Here is a 24008-nt window from a genome sequence, read left to right on the forward strand (position 1 = left end):
ACTACTTACCAGTGGAGGACGGTTTGGGAGAACTGGCGCTGATTAGACAGAGAAAAAGACCTGGAAAGATCTTAATCGCAACCACAGTTATACAACGGATCTCCTGGAAAAGTGATCCGACTTGTTTAGGAAGTCCGTGCGTGGGAGCAGGACCCAAGAACGAAGCCAAGGAAGGAGCTCAGGGAGATAAATGTGCACAAGAGGAAGCAGTTGGGGCAGATTAGAATGGGTGAGAAAGGGACATGGGATGTCTCCTGAGGGACTCGGTTCTCCATTCGAGGTTGCCCAGGGTCGAAAAACTTGGTGTCCAAGTCATGCACGGGATTCCGGGGATTTTGAGTTTCTAGACAGTGCCTCGGGCGGGAGAGGCTCCGCGTAGCAGCAGAGGGGCGAAGCGAAGCCGGCCTCGGCCTGACCGCTCCCATTTGCACAGTTGTACCGCTGGAAAACCCTAAAATTTAATCAGGGGGTCTGGGAGTCCCGCCTCGGGGTTGCCGCGGGCTGGGAAGCTCGGTTGCTATGGTGACGGAAGCGGTTGGCCCGAGGCTTCAGGACAGGTTTGGGGGAGGGGAACCGAAGTCGTCCGGGAACTGGGCGTGGCTTCGGTTACTATGGCAGCGGGGACGCTCAGTCGGGGCCTGAGCCCAGTCTGGACGCCAATGCTCCTCCCGTCCTTTGCATGGCACCCAAGAAAGAGAAAGGCGGGACTGCGAACAACAGTTCAAAGATATGGGAACCCTCGCTCATCGGTGCACACTTCAATCAGGTGAGCCCGGAGCCCTGTAAGTCCTGCCTGCCCCGGGCAGTGCCAAGGCCCCGTGAGAGCTTGCAGACGCCGCCGCCAGGCTCGCCCTCTCTTCCAGACCCCAGCGTCGCCCCTTCCGAAAACAGCCCTCCCAAGCCCGGTCGTTCCTCCCACCCCTCTCTTTCGCTTTTATAAATCAGCCCTAGCCAAAATAACTTTTTCTCCATTTGCTTTGAGATTGTGTAGGCCAGGTTTGGGCTTGGAGTGAAACTTTCTGCTTGAATTATAAACTGCTGAACAACAGAATTTGATGGAGGTGCTGACGCTGCATTAGCTTTAGTGTTGCAAATATGAAGCTATAATTTTCCTAGCTGAATGGAAAACCTAAAGGCACTATTTTTCCTTAGGGCTTGAAAACCTGAAATAATACTCAGCTTTCTCAGTTCTGCTCAAACAGTATCATTTCAATAAATCTTATATATTAAGAGAAAGAATTTGAACTCACAGTAATATGTAGTCTTAACTACAAAGGCTGAACTTCTTCAGTTTGAGTTCATGTTTTTTAATAGTAGGGGAAGACAATGACCCTCCACCTCCTCTCATCTTTTTTTTTTTTTTCTCAGTTTGATTTCTGGTCTGCTCCAAGAAGAAAATTCCTGGATTTACCCAACAGTCCAATGCCCAGAGGCATGCCTTACCCACCAATGTAACAGACTCTGAATTTGGGTTAAAGATGACTAGAGAGGAGTGAATTCCTTATTCACCGGGTTTAGCAAAGTGCTTTGCATATAGTGGGTACTCAAAAAATAGTTTTGCCTTGGCACCCAAAGTTGCTTTCTGTACAGTTGCTACTCAGGGAAATATAGTGTGCCAGTAGGTATAGTTGTGTGTGTGTGCATGTGTGTTTGTGTGTGTGTGTGTGTGTGTACTGGGGGTGAGAGAAAGGGAAGTCTTTCAGCCTTCCATAAGCCAGTTTTTAGAATTAAATGATTAAAGAATCCACATCAGTAGTAATTTTGAACTCGTGTGTTCACATGGAGCTGCGCTAGACTTGAAAGGGAACCAATAAGTTTACAATGTGGTTTCAGTGAATCTACCTTGTATCAGTATTTTGGGCTGTCCTTTCAGGTTGGACTAATTGCTAATTTTTTAAAAGATTTTATTTATTTATTTGTTTGTTTATTGAGAGAGAGAGAGAAAAGAATCTCAAGCAGACTCCATGCTGAGTGCAGAGCCCGGGGTGGGGCTCGATCTCACAACCCTGAGATCATGACCTGGGCTGAAACCAAGAATCGGACACTCAACGGACTAAGCCACCCAGACCCCCCCCATTGCTAATTTTTTAGTACGTTTTAGTTAGTTCTAAAACACAAAGTGATAGCAAATAATACAAGGCAGTCTGTTACTAAATGACTAGATAGAGACTAGAAGTTAGGAAGACAAGTGTGGGCTGGGATTGTCAAGAAATGTTTTGTAAAATAACTTGCCTTTAGCTAGGCCCTAAAGAATGGGTAGAATTCGAGCAGGTAGAAGGAAGGAGGATGATTATTTTGGGTAAGGAGGCCAATATATGCCTTAAATAAATCTGGGGCATTTATTTTTTTTTTCTATTCTTTTCTTTTTTTATTATTATGTTGTGTTAATCCCCATACATTACATCATTAGTTTTAGATGTAGTGTTCCATGATTCATTGTTTGCATATAACACCCAGTGCTCCATGCAGAACGTGCCCTCTTTAATACCCATCACCAGGCTAACCCATCCCCCCACCCCCCGCCCCTCCAGAACCCTCAGAGTTTGTTTCTCAGAGTCCATAGTCTCTCATGGTTTGTCTCCCCCTCCGATTTCCCCCCCTTCATTCTTCCCCTCCTGCTATCTTCTTCTTCTTTTTTTTTTTAATATATAATGTATTATTTGTTTCAGAGGTACAGATCTGTGATTCAACAGTCTTACACAATTCACAGTACTCACCATAGCACATACCCTCCCCAATGTCTATCGCCCAGCCACCCCATCCCTCCCACCCTCCACCACTCCAGCAACCCTCAGTTTGTTTCCTGAGATTAAGAATTCCTCATATCAGTGAGGTCATCTGATACATGTCTTTCTCTGATTGACTTATTTCGCTCAGCATAATACCCTCCAGTTCCATCCACGTCATTGCAAATGGCAAGATTTCATTCCTTTTGATGGCTGCATAATATTCCATTGTATATATATACCACATCTTCTTTATCCATTCATCTGTTGATGGACATCTTGGCTCTTTCTGGGGCATTTAAATTGAGCAAGAGAGATGTAGATGAGATTGCTTCTGGTGTACATTGCTCCTGAATTAATTCCATCAATCAAATAGTCATTTACTAACTTTGCTATCTATGTATCAAAACATTTATCTTATTAATATACATGAAATATCACATCTCAAATTAGTTAAAAAGAAAATATTTAGGCACAATGGCAATAAGAATATAAAAATACGTCTTAGGGATGCCTGGATGGCTCAGTTGGTTAAGGGTCTGCCTTCGGCTCAGGTCATGATCCCAGGGTCCTGGGTTCAGAGCCACATCAGGCTCCCTGCTCAGCAGGGAGCCTGCTTCTCCCTCTCCCTCTGCTGCTCCCCCTGCTTGTGGTCCCTCTCTCTCTGTCTGACAAATAAATTTAAAAAATTAAAATTAAATTAAATTAAAATTAAAAAATAAAAATACATCTTAGTGTGAGCTTGTACGTGACATAGACATTATATTTATGATCTCCGGCAGCATTAGGGAGTTAAAGATGCTTTTAAAGATAAATTAAAATCGGGGCGCCTGGGTGGCTCAGTTGGTTAAGCGACTGCCTTCGGCTCAGGTCATGATCCTGGAGTCCCGGGATCGAGTCCCGCGTCAGGCTCCCTGCTCGGCAGGGAGTCTGCTTCTCCCTCTGACCCTCCTCCCTCTCATGCTCTCTGTCTCTCATTCTCTCTGTCTCAAATAAATAAATAAATCTTAAAAAAAAAAAGATAAATTAAAATCTTTTCATGCACCTGTCAAGGCAGCTTCTATCGGCCACAGCAAGAGGAAGAGGTGTTAACCTAAGCACCCGGTGACAGAAGGCACTGTCTGGAGACATCCTGGTCTAAGATATTTTTATTTCTATTTTTTGGGGGGATAAAATATAATAATATGAAATTTACCATTTCAACCATTTTTATTTATTTTATTTATTTTTTTAAAGATTTTACTTATTGGGGCGCCTGGGTGGCTCAGTTAAGTGTCTGCCTTCAGCTCAGGTCATGATCCTAGGGTCCTGGGATCCAGCCCCACATTGGGCTCCCGGCTCCGCTCCCCACCACCCTGCTTATGCTCTCTTTCACTCTCTCTCAAATAATAAATAAAATCCCCAAAAATAAAATAAAATAAAGATTTTATTTATTTGTTTGATAGAGAGAAAGAGAGCACAAGTAGGCAGAGTGGTAGACAGAGGGAGAGGTAGAAGCAGGCTCTTTGCTGAGCAGGGAGCCCGATGTGGGACTCGATACCAGGACCCTGGGATCATGACCTGAGCGGAAGGCAGACGCTTAACCGACTGAGCCACCCAGGCACCCCGAATTTATATATTCTTTTGCCCATATATTTTTTTAAGATTTTATTTATGTATTTATTTATTTATTTATTTGAGAGAGAGCATGCACACGTGCACGCACGAGTGCGGGGGAGGGGCAGAAGGAGAGGGAGAAGCAGACTCCCCCATAATCAGGGAACCCAACATGGGGCTCCATCTCAGGACCCCAAGATCATGACCTAAACCAAAGTCAGACACTTACCTGACTGCGCCACCCAGGCGCCCCCTTTTGCCCATGTTTTTAATGGAGTTGTTGATTTTTTTACTGTTGAATTGTAGAATTAATTTATATATTCTGGATATTAAACCTTTATGAGATGTATGATTTGCAAATATTTTCTTCTTTTCCACGGGTTTCCTCTTCACTCTGTTGACAGTGTCCTTTGATGCACAAAGTTTTTAATTTCGACGATGTTCAATTTATCTAATTTTTCTTTTGTTGATTGGGTAATTGGTGTCATATCCAAGAAATCACTACCAAATCCAGTGTCATGAAGTTTTTCCTCTAAGATTGTTATGGTTTTAATCTTGAATTTAGATGTGTGGTCCATTTTGAGTTAATTTTTGTATTTGGTGTGAGGTAAGGGTCCAACTTAATAATTTTTTTGCATGGAATATCCAGTTTTCCTAGCACCACTTGTTGAAAAGGCTGTCCCTTCTCATGGAGAAAGGGTGGGACAAGGGAGAGTACAAGTGTCACAAAATTTCCTACCATATCGAATGTGCCTTTTTCTTGATTGGGCATTTGCTTGGTTGCTTTAGATTTTTGACTGGTTTCAGAGCTCCTATAAAGTTATTTTAGTCTCTAGTTGTTCTTCTAATGTTTCCAGAGGGTACAGAGGGCACGTAACTGCCTAGTCTGCCATTTTGTTGATATCACTGTGGTCTAAGAGAATTTGTAATCAATTCTGATTTTTCCATTTCTTCCAAGCCTATTATATGACAGGTGATGCTGAGAAAGTGGAGATTAGTAGAAGCTTTGTTCATGACAATTTAGGAAAATTTTCCACAATTATCCAAACAATGTAGCCATTCTCTCTAGGAGCTTACAGATTGACAAGGCCTGTCTCTGGGTAACATCACATAGCTTCAAAATGACTGAGCTATATGTTTCAATAGGAATTTTGTGTTATGGTCAGAGCTTTTGTGTCAACAAAGGGTAAAAGAACTCATAATGTTTTCTATGGTAAGTGACAGCATGATAACACTATAGAAAATATTCAGAAGTCAGATACAAATTCTTTTTTTTTTCTTTAAGATATTATGGACTTTTACAAACCATAAGAGACTCTTAATCTCAGGAAACAAACTGAGGGTTGCTGGAGTGGTGGGGGCTGGGAGGGATGGGGTAGCTGTGTGATGGACATTGGGGAGCGTATGTGCTGTGGTGAGTGCTGTGAATTGTGTAAGACTGATGAATCACAGACCTGTACCCCTGAAACAAATGATACATTATATATTAATAAAAATTAATAATAAAAAAAGAAGGTGAAAAAAAAGATATTATGGACTTTTTTCTCAAATGTGTTCTTCACAATTCCAGGTTCCCCAAAAGTTTGTTTGGGTTGATTTAGATTTCTCACAGGCAGAGTTTTGGGGATTTTGCTAATTTTGTTAAATCCTTTCATATTTTCAGATTGTCTGAAGATGGTTATTTCTTTTCATTTGTTCCTGGTTTTAGGTCTCATTTTTATTTGTAGCAAAAAGGCAGCCATAACTCATGAGACCATCTTTAGGCATAGCAACTATTCCATTTGCTTACTGTGACTCACCACAAAAAAATTTAAAAACAAACAGCAAAAAAGTTTATGCAATCCACATACCCCTTAACCCAGTCAGCTTCGCTATTCTAATTCACTGATTTCATTTTGTAATTATGATTTTACATCCCTAATACCCAACGTAAAGGACTAGACACTTATTGTCATTTGCTTTACATTTATCACTAAGATTTTACTTCTTGATTAAGACTTAAATTCTTCTTTAATATAAATGTCTATATACTTAAAAATATTTGGGAAAATCTACCATAATATATTGAGGTCCTTACTGAGACTCAGGAGGTCTTGCTTCCAATTTCTATATTTTCATTTTGAATGTATGTTTTTATACAATGAAATGTATGATACTTTTCAAGTAAGTAATCATATTTGCATCAAAGACACAAATTTCTGCCCTGCATGGTAATGCCCTTCTTTACTATGCTTACTTAGAGGTGGAGACTCCCAGGGTATCTGGGCTAACCTGCCCCTTTCACACTGCTGACAATCTAAGCACTTCAATGTCTGGCTCTTAGACATGCAGTGCTTTATCTTCCCTCACTTTGGCTCTAGGCTTTATCTTATAACTCAGTACTTAGTTACAGAATGCCTTGAATTATGTGCTATTGATTCATGTTTTATAGAACACAAGTATAATGTGAGTTGCTTCATAGCAAATCACATCTTTATACCCCTTGTACCTACTCCACAATGACTAGCATAATTGTGGGCACAAGGTATCACACTCAAACCATATTAATGGAATTAATTCACTGATTTACTTTGAAACATGAAGAAATCTATATTGTGGAAACCGGGATAGTTAGTAGACTGTGGAGATGTGTTCTAGGAGAAAAGGAAGGGAAGAAAACATTTACATAAAAAAGCATCACAGCAGATACATAGCATGACTACGACAGTGCCTAGAAAACAGCGAGGCAATGATACCATTTCACTTCTCAGATGTTTCATCTGCCAGCCAGGAGGCATTCAAGTGAAAGTTCTTCAGAACATTTAGCTAGTGGTCTCTCCTTACTGGACTTCAGTTGAGGAATAATATTTTTCTCTTATTAAATGTAGCTCAGTGACAATAGCTGAGTTGTGCACATTTGAAAAATAGTAATAGAGTTCCTTCGAGTCTTGGACAAAGTTTTTAATTCTTGTAAAGGTTTACTAGGGGGATAAGGGTTCAAGATAGGTATTGCTGAAATGTTAATATCCCAAACCTGTTAAACAAAGTTATAAAACATGTAGATATTAAGATGATAATAAACTGAGTTTAAGTCAGTTTTTTCGGGGGGAAAATGTTCAATTAAATGAACTGCTTGAACCATTACAAATATATTCTATCAAAAAGGGAAATACATTTTATTGGGCAGAATCCTTAAACAGTATTTGAGAGGCAGTGAAGGATTTTTCAACTTTTTTGATCTTAAACAGTGAGCTATTTCTCATGTTAATGTGTATTTAAGACTTACTGGAAATACTCATGAGCTGAAGACTGATGTCTGGCAGCAAGCATATTTCTGAAATGGGGTTGGTTTTTATTACTATATTTTCTGAAATATGCTTTCATTGATATTTACAAAACAAATTGCCAGTTCACACAAAGGTTGTTTTAATAAAAGCCAATGAAAACAACTGAGTTGCTAGGAAGAATGTTAAGAGGGAAATGGACTTTTCATAACCTCACATTATAATTTCACCATTTTGGACAAAAATGTATTATTTGAATGAGTTTGGAACCAAAAGGAATTAGCATGTCAAAATATCTACCTAGAAGTTATATGTGATCACTTTTATTGCAAATGAAAAATATTAAATGTAAGTAAAATATAAGTGTTGCCAATATGAGTTTGGCAACCCTCTAGGAAAATGTTAGTTAAGAAATGGTGAATGTTGACCATGGTTCAGCTCTAGCCTTAGACACTATCATGGGCTCCCAGTTACCTATGGGATAAAATCCAAGATGCTCTGCCTGGCTTTCACAGCCCTGCTTAATTTGGTCTTTCTCTGCCCATCCACCTTTTTCTCTCTCTACTCCAGTTGAATAGTCTCCGTGGTATCCTCAGGCACATACTGACTATACCCATGCAGGTTCTTGGCCTGAAGACCATCCAACTCCTTCTCATTAAAATCCTCCTTCATATCTTCCAGAAAGGACCTCAAATCACACAGTTCTGTCCCTCATTGACTTTTCTCCTTCTACTAAATTACTCCAGGGACTGTTATCTTTACTGCTATCCTACTTTGAGCTGTGGTCCAACAATTTCAGCGTCATCTACTATATCTACATTCCTTTTCAACACTGCAAATTCCTGGAAGGTAGCAAAAGGTTAACATATTTAATTGCTTCCTTCCTGGTCACAGCACCTAAGAGTGATAAATAAGTACATAGTGATCTTCAAGAAATACTTTTGAATTAAATACATTGAGTATATTATACTGTCTCAGCCTCCTGACAGCTCTAAGATTACTCCCAACCCATTGGTTATAAGAACTTAAATTGAAGAAAATCTCAAAGCCTTAGTTTTTGCAACCATAAAACAGGGACAATGGTCATACGTCCCTTGCAGATATTAGATCAATTGTTGAAAGGATTTAAAGGCATCTAGCACATAGTATCTCAGACTTCACATGTCCAAACCCAAACCCCAGATTTTCCCCTTCAAACCTGCTCTTCACCTTCTCATTGAGTGGTCTCACCATTCACCCAGTGAGTCACTAGGGCCAAAAATCTTGCATTCATAAGTTTTCTCCCCCTCTTATGCAACCCACAATTAACAATTAACTTTTAGTAAATCCTATTGGTTCTACCTTGGAAATGTATCTAAAATCTATCCTGTTGGTACCACCCTCACTGGTACAACCTAATCCAAGCCATCATCATCTCTTGCCTAAGCTACAAGTAGCTCAAGAGCTTCAGAACTTGGTCTCTTTCTCCCATTCTTGCTAACCTAGAGTCTTGTCACCATACAGACCTAGAGTGGTTCTTTTAATATGTAAGACTTAGAGAAAAATCCAAATGTTCTACCACATCCTTAAAAGACTCTGTGTGTGTGTGTGTGTCCTCTGCCAACTACTTTGACTTGGTCTCGAATCTTCTATGACTCACCCCTTCACTCAGTTCTATGGTAACCACATTGGCTTTTTTGCTGATCTTCAGATCCTTCAGAAAGCACATTGCCATCTTTGCCCTTGCTGTGCCCTCTGCCGAGAATGACCCCTCCCAAGATAAGCATGTGAGTCACTCCTTCCCTTCCTTCAGGATTCTGTTCAAATATCTCCTTCCCTGACCATCCTATTTAAACTACACCATCACATTCCACCCACTTAACCCTAACTCTGTTCCTGACCTTCTACTTTGCATATATTTCATTATTGTCTGTTTTCCTCCATGAAAACGTCAGCTCCATGAAGGCAGGGATTTATCCTGCTGACATACAGAGGGGTTCAAATAACACTGCAGAATGGAGGAAGAGTAGGGGCTCAGTAAGAAGGAGCTCCTAGTAATAATCGTATTACTATATTTACTGGAGTGGTATGAAAATCAAATAAAGTATCTGAAATAATATGGAACATTATGTACCCCAATATAAATATTTATAAATATTATCTTATGATAACATAATTATTATTGTTTTTATTACTCTTTTATATATTTTCATATGGATATTATACAAGTTCTTCAAATTCAGTATGTTCAAAACTGGTACTATCCTGTTCATTGAAGTTAGAAACACCCTAGCACCTCTTCTTCTAATTTGGTCAGCAAGTACTATTACTATTACCTCTCTATTTCAGTTCCTTCTTTTTCACCCCTCATAACTTCCAATACTACTACAATAACCTTCTAAACTTCTCTCTCACCTGCCTTCATTCAGGGGTGAAAATTTAAAAATATGTTAACTGTCACAATTATATATAAATCAACATAGAAATTTTAAAAATTAAAAATCACTTTTTATTCTCTATAAAAACTAAACTATGTGTACCTTATGAAACTTCTTGCCAGATGGTATAATTTTTAGTACTTATCAGTCATCACATTTTTCTAATGATTTCAAAATCATTTGTTGGTTTTCAGAAGTGTTGGTACAGCCTTTGGTTGATGGGGTTCACGTCCTAAAATTTGCCTTTGTCTGAGCCATGAGGTGACATGAACAATGTACATAGGCTCTTCCTATAACTTTCCTTTTATACTGGTAGTCATTATGTAATTTGTAGTTCTCTGTATGTAGAGAATGTCTCTTAATATCAACAATATCTTTCATCATACTAAAATTAATCAATTATACTTTTGCACTTTTTATAATTCCAGCTTTTGAACTTCTAATTGTTATGTTGAAATTTTTTTCTAGCCTTCATAATATTGTCTGGGTTTTTATATATTTAATTTCTTTATTATCAATTAAGTCACAAAACCATCATGGACTATCATATTTAATCAGTTGGCTTAATTTTATAAGTTTTTGATCACCCTATACATAATGTGGCTAAAGTTTAGGATTAAATAAATTGAAAGAGGTTATTAATTCATCATACTTTTCATTTTTGTCATAAAATAATAAACCCATTTCTGTGTAATTTATTAGACAATATGATTGTTTTTCTCTTATAATTATTTCATTTTGTTTCAGATGGTACCCTTTGTTCATTTGTTTCTCTGTATCTTCTGCTTCTTTATTGTTTGCTTTATTAATTTTATATGGGTACCATATTTTCATTTCTCTCTTATAAAGCTAAAGAACGTACTGAAATTTCTAGTAGAATATTTCATTAAAACCAAATCCCTAAAAGTTAATTGCACTTCTCAAATGTTTAACTACTCCCACTTCATGATTTACATTAAACAAACACAAAGGCTTGGCATGATTTCGTCTCAGTGGTTGCAGCTCTAGCTCTATAGATTGCCCATTGGGGTCCTACTATTTCTCTAACGTCCAATCCTGAACTCTCTTCAGATATATTATTTAATTATCTCTGGTGTTTGTTTAATATATGGTAATATATAGAAAATTCACAAAGAAGATACTAATACTGATTTATTTGGTATACATCTTTTATTGCATCAGCTGAATATATTGAATGTATTGAGCTGGGATGAAAACAAAACATCTGGAACTTTCTTCTAAATTGTGGACTGAAACTCCAGACATTCTCTATGTTACCACTCTGGCACTGTTTTTATGTGAATACTTCTCAGTGAAACCATTTTTCTTGGTACCCATTGAAATAGTTTGAGGTATCACAGATGCTTTCTCATCTTGCTCCAGCAGATCGACAAAAAATATCTAACCACCTTCAGCATCTTGAATTTTGTATATTAGGTACTATCAGAACCCTTTTACATGAAACTCTTAAAGCTCTATCAATAGTGATTAAAATTTTACTGGTTTGATTTCTGTGTTTTCCAAAAGCTTCCTTTATCATTTCAGTAGATAAAGGCTTTGCCACAGTCAGGCTACATTGCTGTGATATACCCATACTAATTATTTTTCTAATTTCACCTAAGTATTTCATGTCTCAAAACATTCGCTTATGTTTAATTACATAATAGATTGTTAAAAGTTCTGATGATATGTTTAAAAATGTTTTGTAATTACCTATTGACACACTTTGATAAAAAAAAAAGTTTTTATTTTAAGCTCATTAGTGCACGAAACGGACTTCCTGTGTTCTTTAAATTTTCCTTCATTAATGATTGCAGATTTTCTTTATTGGAATCACGACCTTTAACAAAACATGATAGGCAGTTTGATTTTAAAAAGTGTTTCACCTGTTCAGCTTTTAACAGCATAACCTTTGAGCTCTATTTCCATCCAACATTTATATCACTTGTAATAATAAGTTAATCAGATTTTTATGTTGAAAGAATCAAGTTGTTTTCATTTTAGAAATACAAACGTTTTTAATGTCATAATGATTTTTACACAGTATCAGAACATGCCTCAGGTTGTGGTTGATTACTGTTTTCTTCTTTGATCTCATGAAAATCCAGAATACTTACCTGTTCATGATACTTAAAATTTTGGAAACATATCCAGGCTTTGAAGTTTCTTCATTGTGGATTTCCACTTAAAATATTTATCATAAATGTATATGTTATATCAAAAACTACACACACAGAATTGCATTGCACTATAATCTAAATAAAAGTAAAAACGGGGGCACCTGGGTGGCTCAGTCAGTTGAGTGTCTGACTCTTGATCTCAGCTCAGGTCTTGATTTCAGGGTTGTGAGTTCAAGCCCCACATTGGGCACAGACCCTTCTTAAAAAAATAAAATAAAATAAATTTTAAAAAATTAAAAATTAAAAAATAAGAATAAAAGTAAAAACTAAACGAGTCAGAAGCAATAGTTTGAGCTTGAGGGTGATGATTAACTGGGATCCTCCGGAAGCCCAGAATGCTTACTAAAGGCTGTGCAATGTAGCTTTGCTGTCTACCGTGACACAGCCCAGATCCACAGACCCTGCTGCAGAAGTTCCCTTGATGTCACAATGTCAGCAAGCCCAGTTATCAATGATCATAGCAACATCTTATAATGAGCAGTTTGTACTAACAGTTTATTAGATTTTGCATTCTTAATTTTACCACTTCGCACAGTTACTTTTATTCTCTCTACCAACCAGCATGCATTTCAGTTCAACCAGCAGATCGGCACATCTGTGTGTGTTCGGTGACTGTTGGCACCACCTCCTCTTCTCCCCTCTATGTACCCTTTGCGGACTCCTGGGTTGTCCTTTTGTAATACCAATATGACCGTGTCACTTCCTGCTTCAGTCTCAATTACTTACTGGCCCTTCTCAATCTTCCTAGCTCTATTCCAGCTTCACTTACCCTCCCCTATCCAGACTCCCTGTCATGCCTGACAACTAGACAACTCACTCCTGCTGGGTAATTTTGTGCTTTCACACATATAGGATTTTTTTTTTTATTACCCTTCCTTCCCCTACACCACTTGTTGAGCTTCTTCTCTTTCTTAAAGTCACAATTCAAATGTGCTTCCTCCATGCAACTATCCCTGACTTCCCATTCCCACATTCAACTCACCATGTTTCCATGGTGACATGGATTTTTATGTTGAAAGAATCACCCCTGCCCTCTAAAACCCTCAGTTTGTTTCTCAGAGTCCATGATGATGGTACTTACCATGTTATCATAGTTATTTTTTTAGATTTAAATTCAAGTTAGTTAATGTATTAGTATTATTAGTTTCAGGGGTTGAATTTAGTGATTCATCATTTGCATATAACACCTAGTGTTCATTCCATCAGGTGCCCTCCTTAATGTCCATCACCCAGTTACCCCATTCACCCCACCCACCTCCCCTCCAGCAACCTTTTTTTTGTTTCCTAGAGTTAAGAGTCTCTTGCATTTTATCTCCCCCTCTGTTTCCATCTTATTTTATTTCTCCTTCCCTTCCCCTCATCTGCTTTGTTTCTTAAATTCCACATATGAGTGAGATCATATGGTATTTGTCTTTCTCTGACTGACTTATTTCATTTGGCATAATACCCTCTAGTTTCATCCATGTCATTGCAAATGGCAAAATTTCATTTTTTTTTTTGATGGCTGAGTAATACAATATTCCATTGTATATATACCACATCTTTTTTATACATTCATCAGTCAATGAACATCTAGGCTCTTTCCATATTTTGGCTATTGTGGACATTGCTGCTATAAACATTGGGGTGCAGGTTCCCCTTTGAATCACTATGTTTGTATCATTTGGATAAATGACATTTGATCATCCCTAATTTGAAATAGTACAAACAATGCTGCTATGAAAGTCTTGTATGAATTTTTCTTTGGACATATGTACTCATTTCTCTTGGGCATATACTTAGGAATGGAAATGCTGGATCATAAGATAGGCATGGGTTTAGATTTAGTAGCTACTACCATAAAGTTTTCCAAAGGGTTTACAGCAATTTACACTCCCATCAGTAATATGAGAGTACAAGCCGCTTATCGATCTTTTTAATTCCATTATTTTTTTTAACCATGCCTTCTTTCCCCCACCCCCAAATTCGTATGTTTAAACCTAATCCCTAATGTGATGGTATTTGGAGGTAGGAGGACTGTAGGTGGTGATTAGGTCATGAGAGTGGAGCCCTCATGAATGGGATTAGTGCCCTAATTAAAGAAACCCCAGAGAGATCCCTCACCCCTTCGCCATATGAGGTTTTAGTAAGAAGATAAGCATCTATACACCAGAAAGTGAGTTCTCACCTGACTGAATCTGCAGGTTCCTTGATCTTGGACTTCCCAGGCTCTGGAACTGTAAGGAATAAATGTTATTTATAAGCCATCAAGTCTGTGGTATTCCATTTTAACAGCCTGAAAAGACTAAGACATACTGTATATTTTCCACCTCTCTATCCTAAGTTTGTTTTAGTCAGTCCTCCCACTGAAGTCCCTTCTTCCCCATGACTAGTTTATTTGCCATTCTAGGTGAATCTTTCCAGCTATTCAATCCTTTTTTAGGTTTTATGCCTAAAACTCAACACAGCTTGCCAAGAATAAAGACACTCTGCTTTTGTGCAATGGTAGGGTAATGTTTTCTAATTAATTCCTACCATTTTTCCCAGATATGATGAGCAAAGGCCTTTCAATAGACCTGTAGCACATTAAGATGATGGTTATGGGAAGCATTACATATCGACACATTTGCTATCATTGATCATCAAAGCCTCTAAACTTGTGACTAATTTCTATTTTCCTCAAAGCATTCACTTAGACTTCCCACACTGGATCTCATCAGACATATGTGCTTGCTCAGCTCAAAGAGCTTTGTGAAATCTCCTCGCAGTGCTTAATGGCATCGTGTCATTGTCACATCTGATAATGAAGGCAAGACAGGGTGGCAGAGGAAGGCCCATTGTCTGGAAATCAGAACGTGTTTCTTGCTTCTGTGTCACCTTGACCAAGATGTCATAAATTTTTCTTTCTCTCTGCAAAATAAAGGAATTAGACTAAATGACAATGAAGGATATCTCCCAGCATTAGACTCCACAATTTTAGATTTCATTGTAATCTATTTTCATATCTGGTATAAAAGCAGTTAAATAAGACCTTTCCAAGAACGATCCCTAGGGCTCCCCACTGTTAATACCACTTCATCCAGAGAAGTGCCTGCTTAACCTTACTTTGTTTTTAAGCCAGTTCTCTAACAATGACAAAACATTTCCTCTACTTCCATGGTAACCCAATATTTGGGGTATGAAAACTTGTGAAATGCTTTCTAAAATTAAATAAATTCTGTTTCCTGGATTCCCCTTGTTCTCACCCCTCAAAATCATTATTCTTTGTGTTGTTTTTATTGCATCTTCTGCTAAATATGGTGTGTGGCCCTGGGTTGCACAGGCAAATATAACAGTTTCTCAGGCAGCATAGATTGAATAGAAATGGAGAAAGAACCCCCCAAATTATATAAACATCAATGAAAAAAAAAATGATCTCTAAAAATGTACATGACTCCATATATGTATATAATATTTGAGTTTTGATTAAACTAGTTTAAGTTTAGGAATATTGAGTTCAACCACTTCTATCTTCACATCAAATATCTAGAAGGTAGAGCAAGAATAAAAATGGTTTCTTTATTTACACTTGTTATTGTAATTATAAAGCAAAGCATTAAAGAATGTCTGTTGTTTATCTTGTCTTGCGTATCTTATACATTTAGCACCAACCTAGGAAAATGTTTGTGGGAAAATGGTTTATTATGACCATATTTTCAACCTTTGCTATGGAAATAACTATAGATGTATTACACTGTATTACTTTTTGTGATGAAGATGACACTTTAGGTCAGAAGCATATATGCTTTAAATTATATTTAAAGTAATGATGACCTGTTTTGCTTCAGAAGATTTTTGCTTAGTCCCTCTTGTGTTCAATAATGATCAATCTTGTCTAGAGACCAAAGGTTTTGGTCATGTTGAGCAGAATTTCTGGTCATGTAAAGTCCATATGGGAACTGGACCTCTGGTTTATAGCCTCATTAGCACCATCACCAAAACAGCTGAGGAAACCAGCTCATCCTCCATGGCATAAACCACAAAGAGTCACTTCACTTATCCAATTGCAGCTTCACTAAAAGTTTGCTTTCAGCTTCTTTAGGATTCTTCCTTTTGCTTTATCTGTTTCTTGGCCTCATCACCATCTCTAATTATTCTTATATTATAGAAGCCAGTGTTCCAGCAAAAGCAAGATTGAAAGTTTCCTCTCTTCTTTGAATTTCAGCTACTAAAAAGTCTTTAAAATCATCCAATTTAATTTGGTCAATGAAAGTTTTCAGTTAAATAAATAAACATATAGAAAGAAAACATTTGTGCCTGATGTATTGTTTTATTTTTTTAATTTAATTTAATTTTATTATGTTATGTTAGTCACCATACAATACATCATTAGTTTTTGATGTAGTGATCCACGATTCACTGTTTTTATATAACACTCAGTACTCCATGCAGTATGTGGCCTCCTTAATACCCATCACCGGGCTAACCCATTCACCCCACACCCCTCCCCTCTAAAACCCTCAGTTTGTTTCTCAGAGTCCATAGTCTCTCATGGTTCCTCTCCCCCTCCAATTTCCTCCCCTTCATTTTTCCCTTCTTTCTCCTAATATCCTTCATGCTATTCCTTATGTTCCACGAATAAGTGAAACCATATGATAATTGACTTTCTCTGCTTGATTTACTTGACTTAGCATAATCTCCTCCAATCCCATCCATGTTGATGTAAAAGTTGGGTATTCATCTTTTCTGATGGCTGAGTAATATTCCATTGTATATATGGACCACATCTTCTTTATCCATTCATCTGTTGAAGGGCATCTCGGCTCTTCCCACAGTTTGGCTATTGCAGACATTGCTGCTATAATATTGGGGTGCATATGGCCCTTCTTTTCACTACATCTGTGTCTTTGGGGTAAATACCCAGTAGTGCAATTGCTGGGTCATAGGGTAGCTCTATTTTTAATTTTTTGAGGAACCTCCACACTGTTTTCCAAAGTGGCTGTACCAACTTGCATTCCCACCAACAGTGGAAGAGGGTTCCCCTTTCTCCACAACCTCTCCAACATTTGTTGTTTCTTGCCTTGTCAATTTTTGCCATTCTAACTGGTGTAAGGTAGCATCTCAATGTAGTTTTGATTTGAATTTCCCTGATGGCTAATGATGATGAACATTTTTCATGTGTCTGTTAGCAATTTGTATGTCTTCTTTTGAGAAGTGTCTGTTCATGTCTTCTGCCCATTTTTTGACTTATTTGTTTTTTGGGTGTTGAGTTTGAGAAGTTCTTTATAGATCTTGTAAATCAGTGCTTTGTCTGTAGTGTCATTTGCAAATATCTTCTCCCATTCTGTGGGTTGCCTCTTTGTTTTGTTGATGGTTTCCTTTGCTGTGCAGAAGCTTTTTATCTTGATGAAGTCCCAAAAGTTCATTTTTGCTTTTGTTTCACTAGCCTTTGGAGATGTATCTTGAAAGAAGTTGCTGTGGCCGATGTTGAAGAGGTTACTGCCTATGTTCTCCTCTAGGATTTTGATGGATTCCTGTCCTACCTTGAGGTTTTTCATCCATTTTGAGTTTGTATTTGTGTATGGTGTTAGAGAAATGTCAAGTTTCATTCTTCTGTATATAGCTGTCCGATTTTCCCAGCACCATTTATTGAAGAAACTGTCTTTTTTCCATTGAATATTTTTTCCTGCTTTGTCGAAGATTATTTGACCATAGAGTTGATGGTCCATATCTGGGCTCTCTATTCTGTTCCATTGGTCTATATGTCTGTTTTTGTGCCAGTACCATGCTGTCTTGGGGATCACAGCTTTGTAATATAGCTTGAAATCCGGCAATGTGCCCCCAGCTTTTCTTTTCTTTTCCAACATTTCCTTGGCGATTTGGGGTCTTTTCTGATTGCATACAAATTTTAGGATTGTTTGTTCCAGCACTTTGAAAAATGTCATTGGAACTTTGATCAGGATGGCATTGAAGGTATAGATTGTTCTGGGTAGCATAGACATTTTAACAATGTTTATTCTTCCGATCCATGTGCATGGAATGTTTTTCCATCTTTTTGTGTCTTCTTCAATTTCTTTCATGAGTGTTCTGTAGTTCCTAGAGTATAGATCCCTTACCTCTTTGGTTAGGTTTATTCTGAGGTATCTAATGGGTTTTGATGCTATTGTAAATGGAATCATTCCTGATGGATTCCCTGGGGAATTCTACCAAACATTCAAAGAAGAAGCAGTACCTATTCTCCTGAAGCTGTTTCAAAAAAATAGAAACAGAAGGAAAGCTTCCAGACTCATTCTATGAGGCCAGCATTACCTTAATCCCCAAACCAGGCAAAGACCCCATTAAAAAGGAGAATTTCAGACTGATATCCCTGATGAATATGGATTCCAAAATTCTCAACAAAATCTTAGCTGATAGGATCCAACATACATTAAAAGGATCATCCACCATGACCAAGTTGGATTTATCCCCGGGATGCAAGCATGGTTCAACATTTGCAAATCAATCAATGTGATAGAACACATTAATAAGAGGAGAGAGAAGAACCATATGGTCCTCTCAACTGATGCAGAAAAAGCATTTGACAAAATACAGCATCCTTTCCTGATTAAAACTCTTCAGAGTATAGGGATAGAGGGAACATTCCTCAAGTTCATAAAATCCATCTATGAAAAACCCACAGCAAATATCATCCTCAATGGGGAAAAGCTGAGAGCCTTTCCCTTAAGATCAGGAACACGTCAAGGATGCCCACTCTCACCACTGTTGTTCAACATAGTACTAGAAGTCTTAGCAACAGCAATCAGACAACAAAAAGAAATAAAAGGTATTCAAATTGGCAAAGAAGAAGTCAAACTCTCTCTTTTTGCAGATGACATGATACTTTATGTGGAAAATCCAAAAGACTCCACCCCCAAATTACTAGCTCATACAGCAATTCAGTAATGGGGCAGGATAAAAAATCAATGCACAGAAATCTGTTGCTTTCTTATACACTAACAATTCAACTGTAGAAAGAGAAATTAGAGATATGATTCCACTGACATATTGTTTTAAATTAATTCAGCAGAAAATACTGTATACCCTAGCTTGGATTGGAAAAGGTAGGATTAAAACAAAGCCAAGCTAGGTAAGTTGGATGCCTTTCCAGATCTTTCTTATGTCAGTCTTTATAGACCTTGCCCACAAGTCAATTCTAAACATTGAAAATGTCAGTTATGGAGCAGGAGCCTCTTTACATAATATGCCTTCAGTCCAGAAGTAGCTGAGATATGGGTAGGCTACGGGGAGAGTAGGCCATTATTAAGTGGCCAGCCATTATCTTCCCCAGGTCTGGAGAAAGGATTACCCTTTCATTATCTTCTGAAAGTTTTCCCCATGTTCATTCCTTATCCTATTTTTTTATTGACATCTTCCTCTTAATCCTCCTTCCTCCATCCATCATCTGCTTCAGAGAAGGCAGGGCGTGGTCCTTGACACAGAAACATCCCTTCCTGGGGGAATTACTTAGAGCATTATGAATTTCTAAAATGTAAGATAGGCCCATCCCAAAATATAACTTTTAAAATGCATTCCAGAGGAAAATATAAATAATTTTCTTTTTCTTTCTTTTTCTCTCTTTCTCTCTCTCTCTCTCTCTTTTTTTTTTTTTTTTTAGAGAGGAGAAAGGAAGAGAGAGGGATAGGGCAGAGGGAGAAAGAGAGAGAGAATCTTAAGCAGGCTTCACACCCAACATGGAGCCTGACTTGGGGCTCGATCTCACAACCCTGAGATCATGACCCGAGACAAAATCAAAGTCAGTTGCTTAACTGACTAAGCCACCCAGGCACCCTTAATTTTCCTTTTTTAAATTCCTGGAGTTCTTATATCTCTTCACCAACATGAAGAATTGAGGCTTGTCTGCCTGTATTTATATCTAACGGGTTTTTCTTTATTAATAAATAGTATGTTTACCTGCCATTAAGTCATTCCCTTTCAGTAGATTTTTAAATATTGGAAATGGTTTAAGACTGATTACACCAGCTAGTGAATATAGCATTTGCATTAAATTCAGTTGAAAAACACTTCTTTCTTCCATGTTAAACTACTGTCCTGTGTACTACCTGGAGAATATAGAAAGGGGAGGGTGAGTCAGTGGAAAAAAGAAAATACAGCATTCCTGTTACACAGGAGCTTACACTCTGAAAATATACATACACCAGTCATTCTAAAAGTGTGATCCCATTGGGGCACCTGGGTGGCTCAGTTGGTCAAGCGACCAACTCTTACTTTCAGCTCAGGTCATGATCTCAGAGTCATGAGATGGAGCCCCACAATGGGCTCTGTGCTGATTGTGGAGTTTGTTTAAGATCCTCTCTCTCCCTTCTCCCTTTCCCTTTGCCCCTTCCCCCTTCGAAAAAAATCTAAAAAGATAAATAAATAAAAATGTGATCCCTGGACCAGAAGCCACAGCAATAGCAGGCAACTTATAAGAAATACAGATTCTCAGGTCCCACCCTAGACTTACTGAATCAGAGATTTGGGGTGGAGCCCAGTAATTTGTGCTTTATCAAGCAGGAGTCTGATGCATACTAATGTTTAAGACATACACTAATATTGTGATCACAATGTATGTAACTATATTACTAGCATAGTACTAAATAGTACTGACAGGGAGTTTTCATAGGCAGGGAGAAGACATAAAGGTCACTGTTGGGCTGGGACAAATGAAGCATTCCCTGGAAGGAAGGCATTCTGTATAAAAAGACCAGGTGAGCAGAGAACTGAGAAAACAAATAGCATATTTGTGATACACAGTTAACCATCAATGAGACACTATATTAGGTTCTTTACACACACCATCTTGGTTAATCCTCACAAAAACCCTAAAAATACTATTCCTATTTACATGAGAAAGTTGAAGCTCAAGAATTTACACAGAACCAATTTGCCTGAACTATGAGAATTTAGAAAAGTAATCGTTGGTATGGTATTAAAAATATGTGAGGAAGGGAATGTAAAGAGCTTTGAGTTCCAGTCCTTGGAGTCTGGACTGTATCATATCCCATTAGAGTCCAAGAATTAGACAATTAAAATACTTTCTTTGAAGGAAAAGTTAAATGATGAATTTGATGTCTTAGGAAAATTAATAGGTTGGAGATAGAAGATGCTGGAGGCCTGAATAGACTCTGTAGAAGGTGTTTTCAATAGTCCAGACTCAAGGTAGTTACAGATTGAACTGGGAGAATAGCTATGAGAATAAAAAGGAAGGGGCAGATTCAAGAAACTCTGGGAACAAAGTAACTGTGGTTGCCTATCCAACAGGGGAATGGGAGAGGATTTGAAGTTATGATGGCTAGGAGAAATGGAAAGTCTCAGAAACAGTCAAATTTAGCAGAGTGAACTTGGATGATTTTTACCGGTTGTGATAGGGGAGATGTTGTTTGGTTTGGTTTGGTTTGGTTTGGTTTGGTTTTAGGATATAAAGAGGCAAAGAGCTCAGCTTTTAGACATGCTGAGTTTGAGATGATGGTAGAACATCAAAGTAAAAATGTTCATCAGGAGGTCAAAAATAGGCTTACAGTCCATGTTGGAAACACAAACTTAGGGGTTGTCAGTAGAGAGGTGGTAGTGGATGCCATGGCAGCAGCTAAAATATTTAATACAGAGTACGTGCCAGGAGAAGAACAGGTTAAGAACAGAATTATGTGGAATATCTAAAAGATCCTCATGTAAGAAACAGAAAGAAAAGAAAGCCTGATGGTCGGAGTTGGAACATCTAAAGGAGTAAAGATAGAATGAGGACAGGGTGGAGTCCTGGAAGGTAGATCAGGGAGAAGGGTAAATTCTCCCACCTATGGAGACGTAGGGAGAATAGGGCAAAACAACCATATTTGGTGATGAGGACATTATTAGTGACCTTCAAAAATGCAATTTCAGTAGGGTGGGTGGTGGTGGTAATGGTGGTCAAGGAGGGAGTTGGAAACAAGACTACAGGATTTTAAGAACATGGGGTTTATCAGGATATGGGAGCCTCAAGTATAGGTCACATGTTCTGGGGAGTTCAATTATGGAGAAAAGAAGATCAGATGGGAAATGGTTAGCAGGAAGACTGGAATTAGGTAAAGATACTTATCTATGTGTGAAATACTGTAGAAAGGAAAGGGGAGGAAGGACCAGAAAACTGGAGAGGGAGAGATGGGAGAATTGAAGGAACAAAGTTATAGCCAAGGTCAAAGGCAAGTGGGTCATTGGCTCTAGAACAGCAGAGAAGGGATCAAAATCTTCCTCAGCCCAAGCAAAAGGAGCAAGTTCTTGAGACTCACAAAGGATGTATTGAGATGAAATGTGAACAGGGGAGGAAACCTAAGCAAGAAAGTCTTGCTTCTCTGAGGCAGAGGAAGTGAGGCTACTGTGTAGACAGAAAGTGGACAAGCAGGAGACCTAGTCAAAGAATTCCTTCCACTATTTCTTCAAGTGGCATCTGCCCATGAAACTTTTTCTAAGATACAGGGAGAGATGTGGTCTAGTAAAATGCATATCACCTTACATTGTGACTTTCATACCTCTCTGTCTCCCCCACTGGACTGTGGGTCTTTTGAGAGCAGACTTCTTTCCAGACTTTCTAAAAATCAGACAAGCTCAAAGGATAATATAACAAGCACATTTGTGGGCGCCTGGGTGGCTCAGTTGGTTAGGTGACTGCCTTCGGCTCAGGTCATGATCCTGGAGTCCCTGGATCGAGTCCTGCATCGGGCTCCCTGCTCGGCAGGGAGTCTGCTTCTCCCTCTGACCCTCCCCCCTCTCATGTGCTCTCTCTCATTCTCTCTCTCTCTCAAATAAATAAATAAAATCTTAAAAAAAAAAAAAACAAGCACATTTGTACCATGGAAAATTGTATCATGAAAAATTGACAATTGCTAGTTTGCTAGTTCTTTTTTTCAGTATACACTTAAAAAACACTTTTCTATTTACCAATCCTGCAATTTTTTTAATTCCACATTGTGTTTTGAAGTCTACCATGTTGAGATATACAGATTTAGTTCATTTCTTCTAACTGCTCTTATTCAAATTTGTATCCTCCATTTCTAGGGCAGCACATACAACATAGGTACCCACATAGTAAATGTTAATTGGATGAACAATATAGTAATTAAAATGAATACACGGTACAGTGTTTGATAGCTATGAAATACTTTGATAAATAATCTCTTTTCACTTTTGTGTATTGCCTTTCCCAGGCTGATGTGGTTTAAGGATAGTGATTATGCCCTATGCCTATGCATTCTCTTCCTAATGCCCACTTCAGTGTTGGCACTTAGTAACTCAGTAAATATTGCTTGAATGAATGAATGACTCTCTACTATAAGCATTGTATTACTACAGTCCAGATTCTGAGTACCTGAATGTTTTTCCAAGCCCATGTGGTTGGAATCAGGACTAATAACCAGGTTTTCTGATACTAAAACCAGTGCTCTTTTTATTACACCATTGAAAGAGCTATTGTAAGGACTATATTAGGGAATCAATAGGAGAGGAATAATTATAATGAATTACTGCCCTGATGCAACCAATAAATAGACTTCATGTACCTGTGTAATTGGAGAAAATTAATAACCATATCCAGATCGAGGGCTTGAAATTTATCATAATCATTAACTTGGAATATTTAGTCACACAGCCCTTACACGAGGTTCATATGGTAAAGGAGATATGTGAATTATGAGGGCGTATGGTATTGCAGGAATGAAGGAATGACCAGGAAGCAGTTTTACTCAAATAGAACTGCTCTTGCTAAGGTCACTGGTAACCTTCTAATTGCCTTTGACGACATACACCACTCCTCCCCTGACTTCAGTGACACCTTCTTTCCTGCCTCTCCTCCACCCCACT

General features: G+C 38.2%; 1 protein-coding gene across 4 annotated transcripts in view; it reads left to right on the forward strand.

Annotated features, from left to right (window-relative positions):
* The first annotated feature begins 505 nt into the window (after window positions 1-505).
* SPAG17 (sperm associated antigen 17) overlaps window positions 506-24008 on the forward strand; it is a 235062-nt gene continuing 211559 nt past the window's right edge. For 2 of the 4 annotated variants that reach the window (XM_034990186.1, XM_034990188.1), the window contains exon 1: window positions 509-766. In XM_034990186.1, coding sequence (XP_034846077.1) covers window positions 680-766 — 87 coding nt within the window. In that variant the 5' untranslated portion in view covers window positions 509-679. Of the gene's footprint in view, window positions 767-24008 lie in introns of all 4 variants that reach the window. The other 2 variants (XM_034990189.1, XM_034990187.1) reach the window with 2 other exon arrangements.

This window comes from Mirounga leonina, unplaced genomic scaffold, assembly GCF_011800145.1.
Source record: "Mirounga leonina isolate KUSES-001 unplaced genomic scaffold, KU_Mleo_1.0 Mir_507, whole genome shotgun sequence".
Classification (NCBI taxonomy): domain Eukaryota; kingdom Metazoa; phylum Chordata; class Mammalia; order Carnivora; family Phocidae; genus Mirounga; species Mirounga leonina.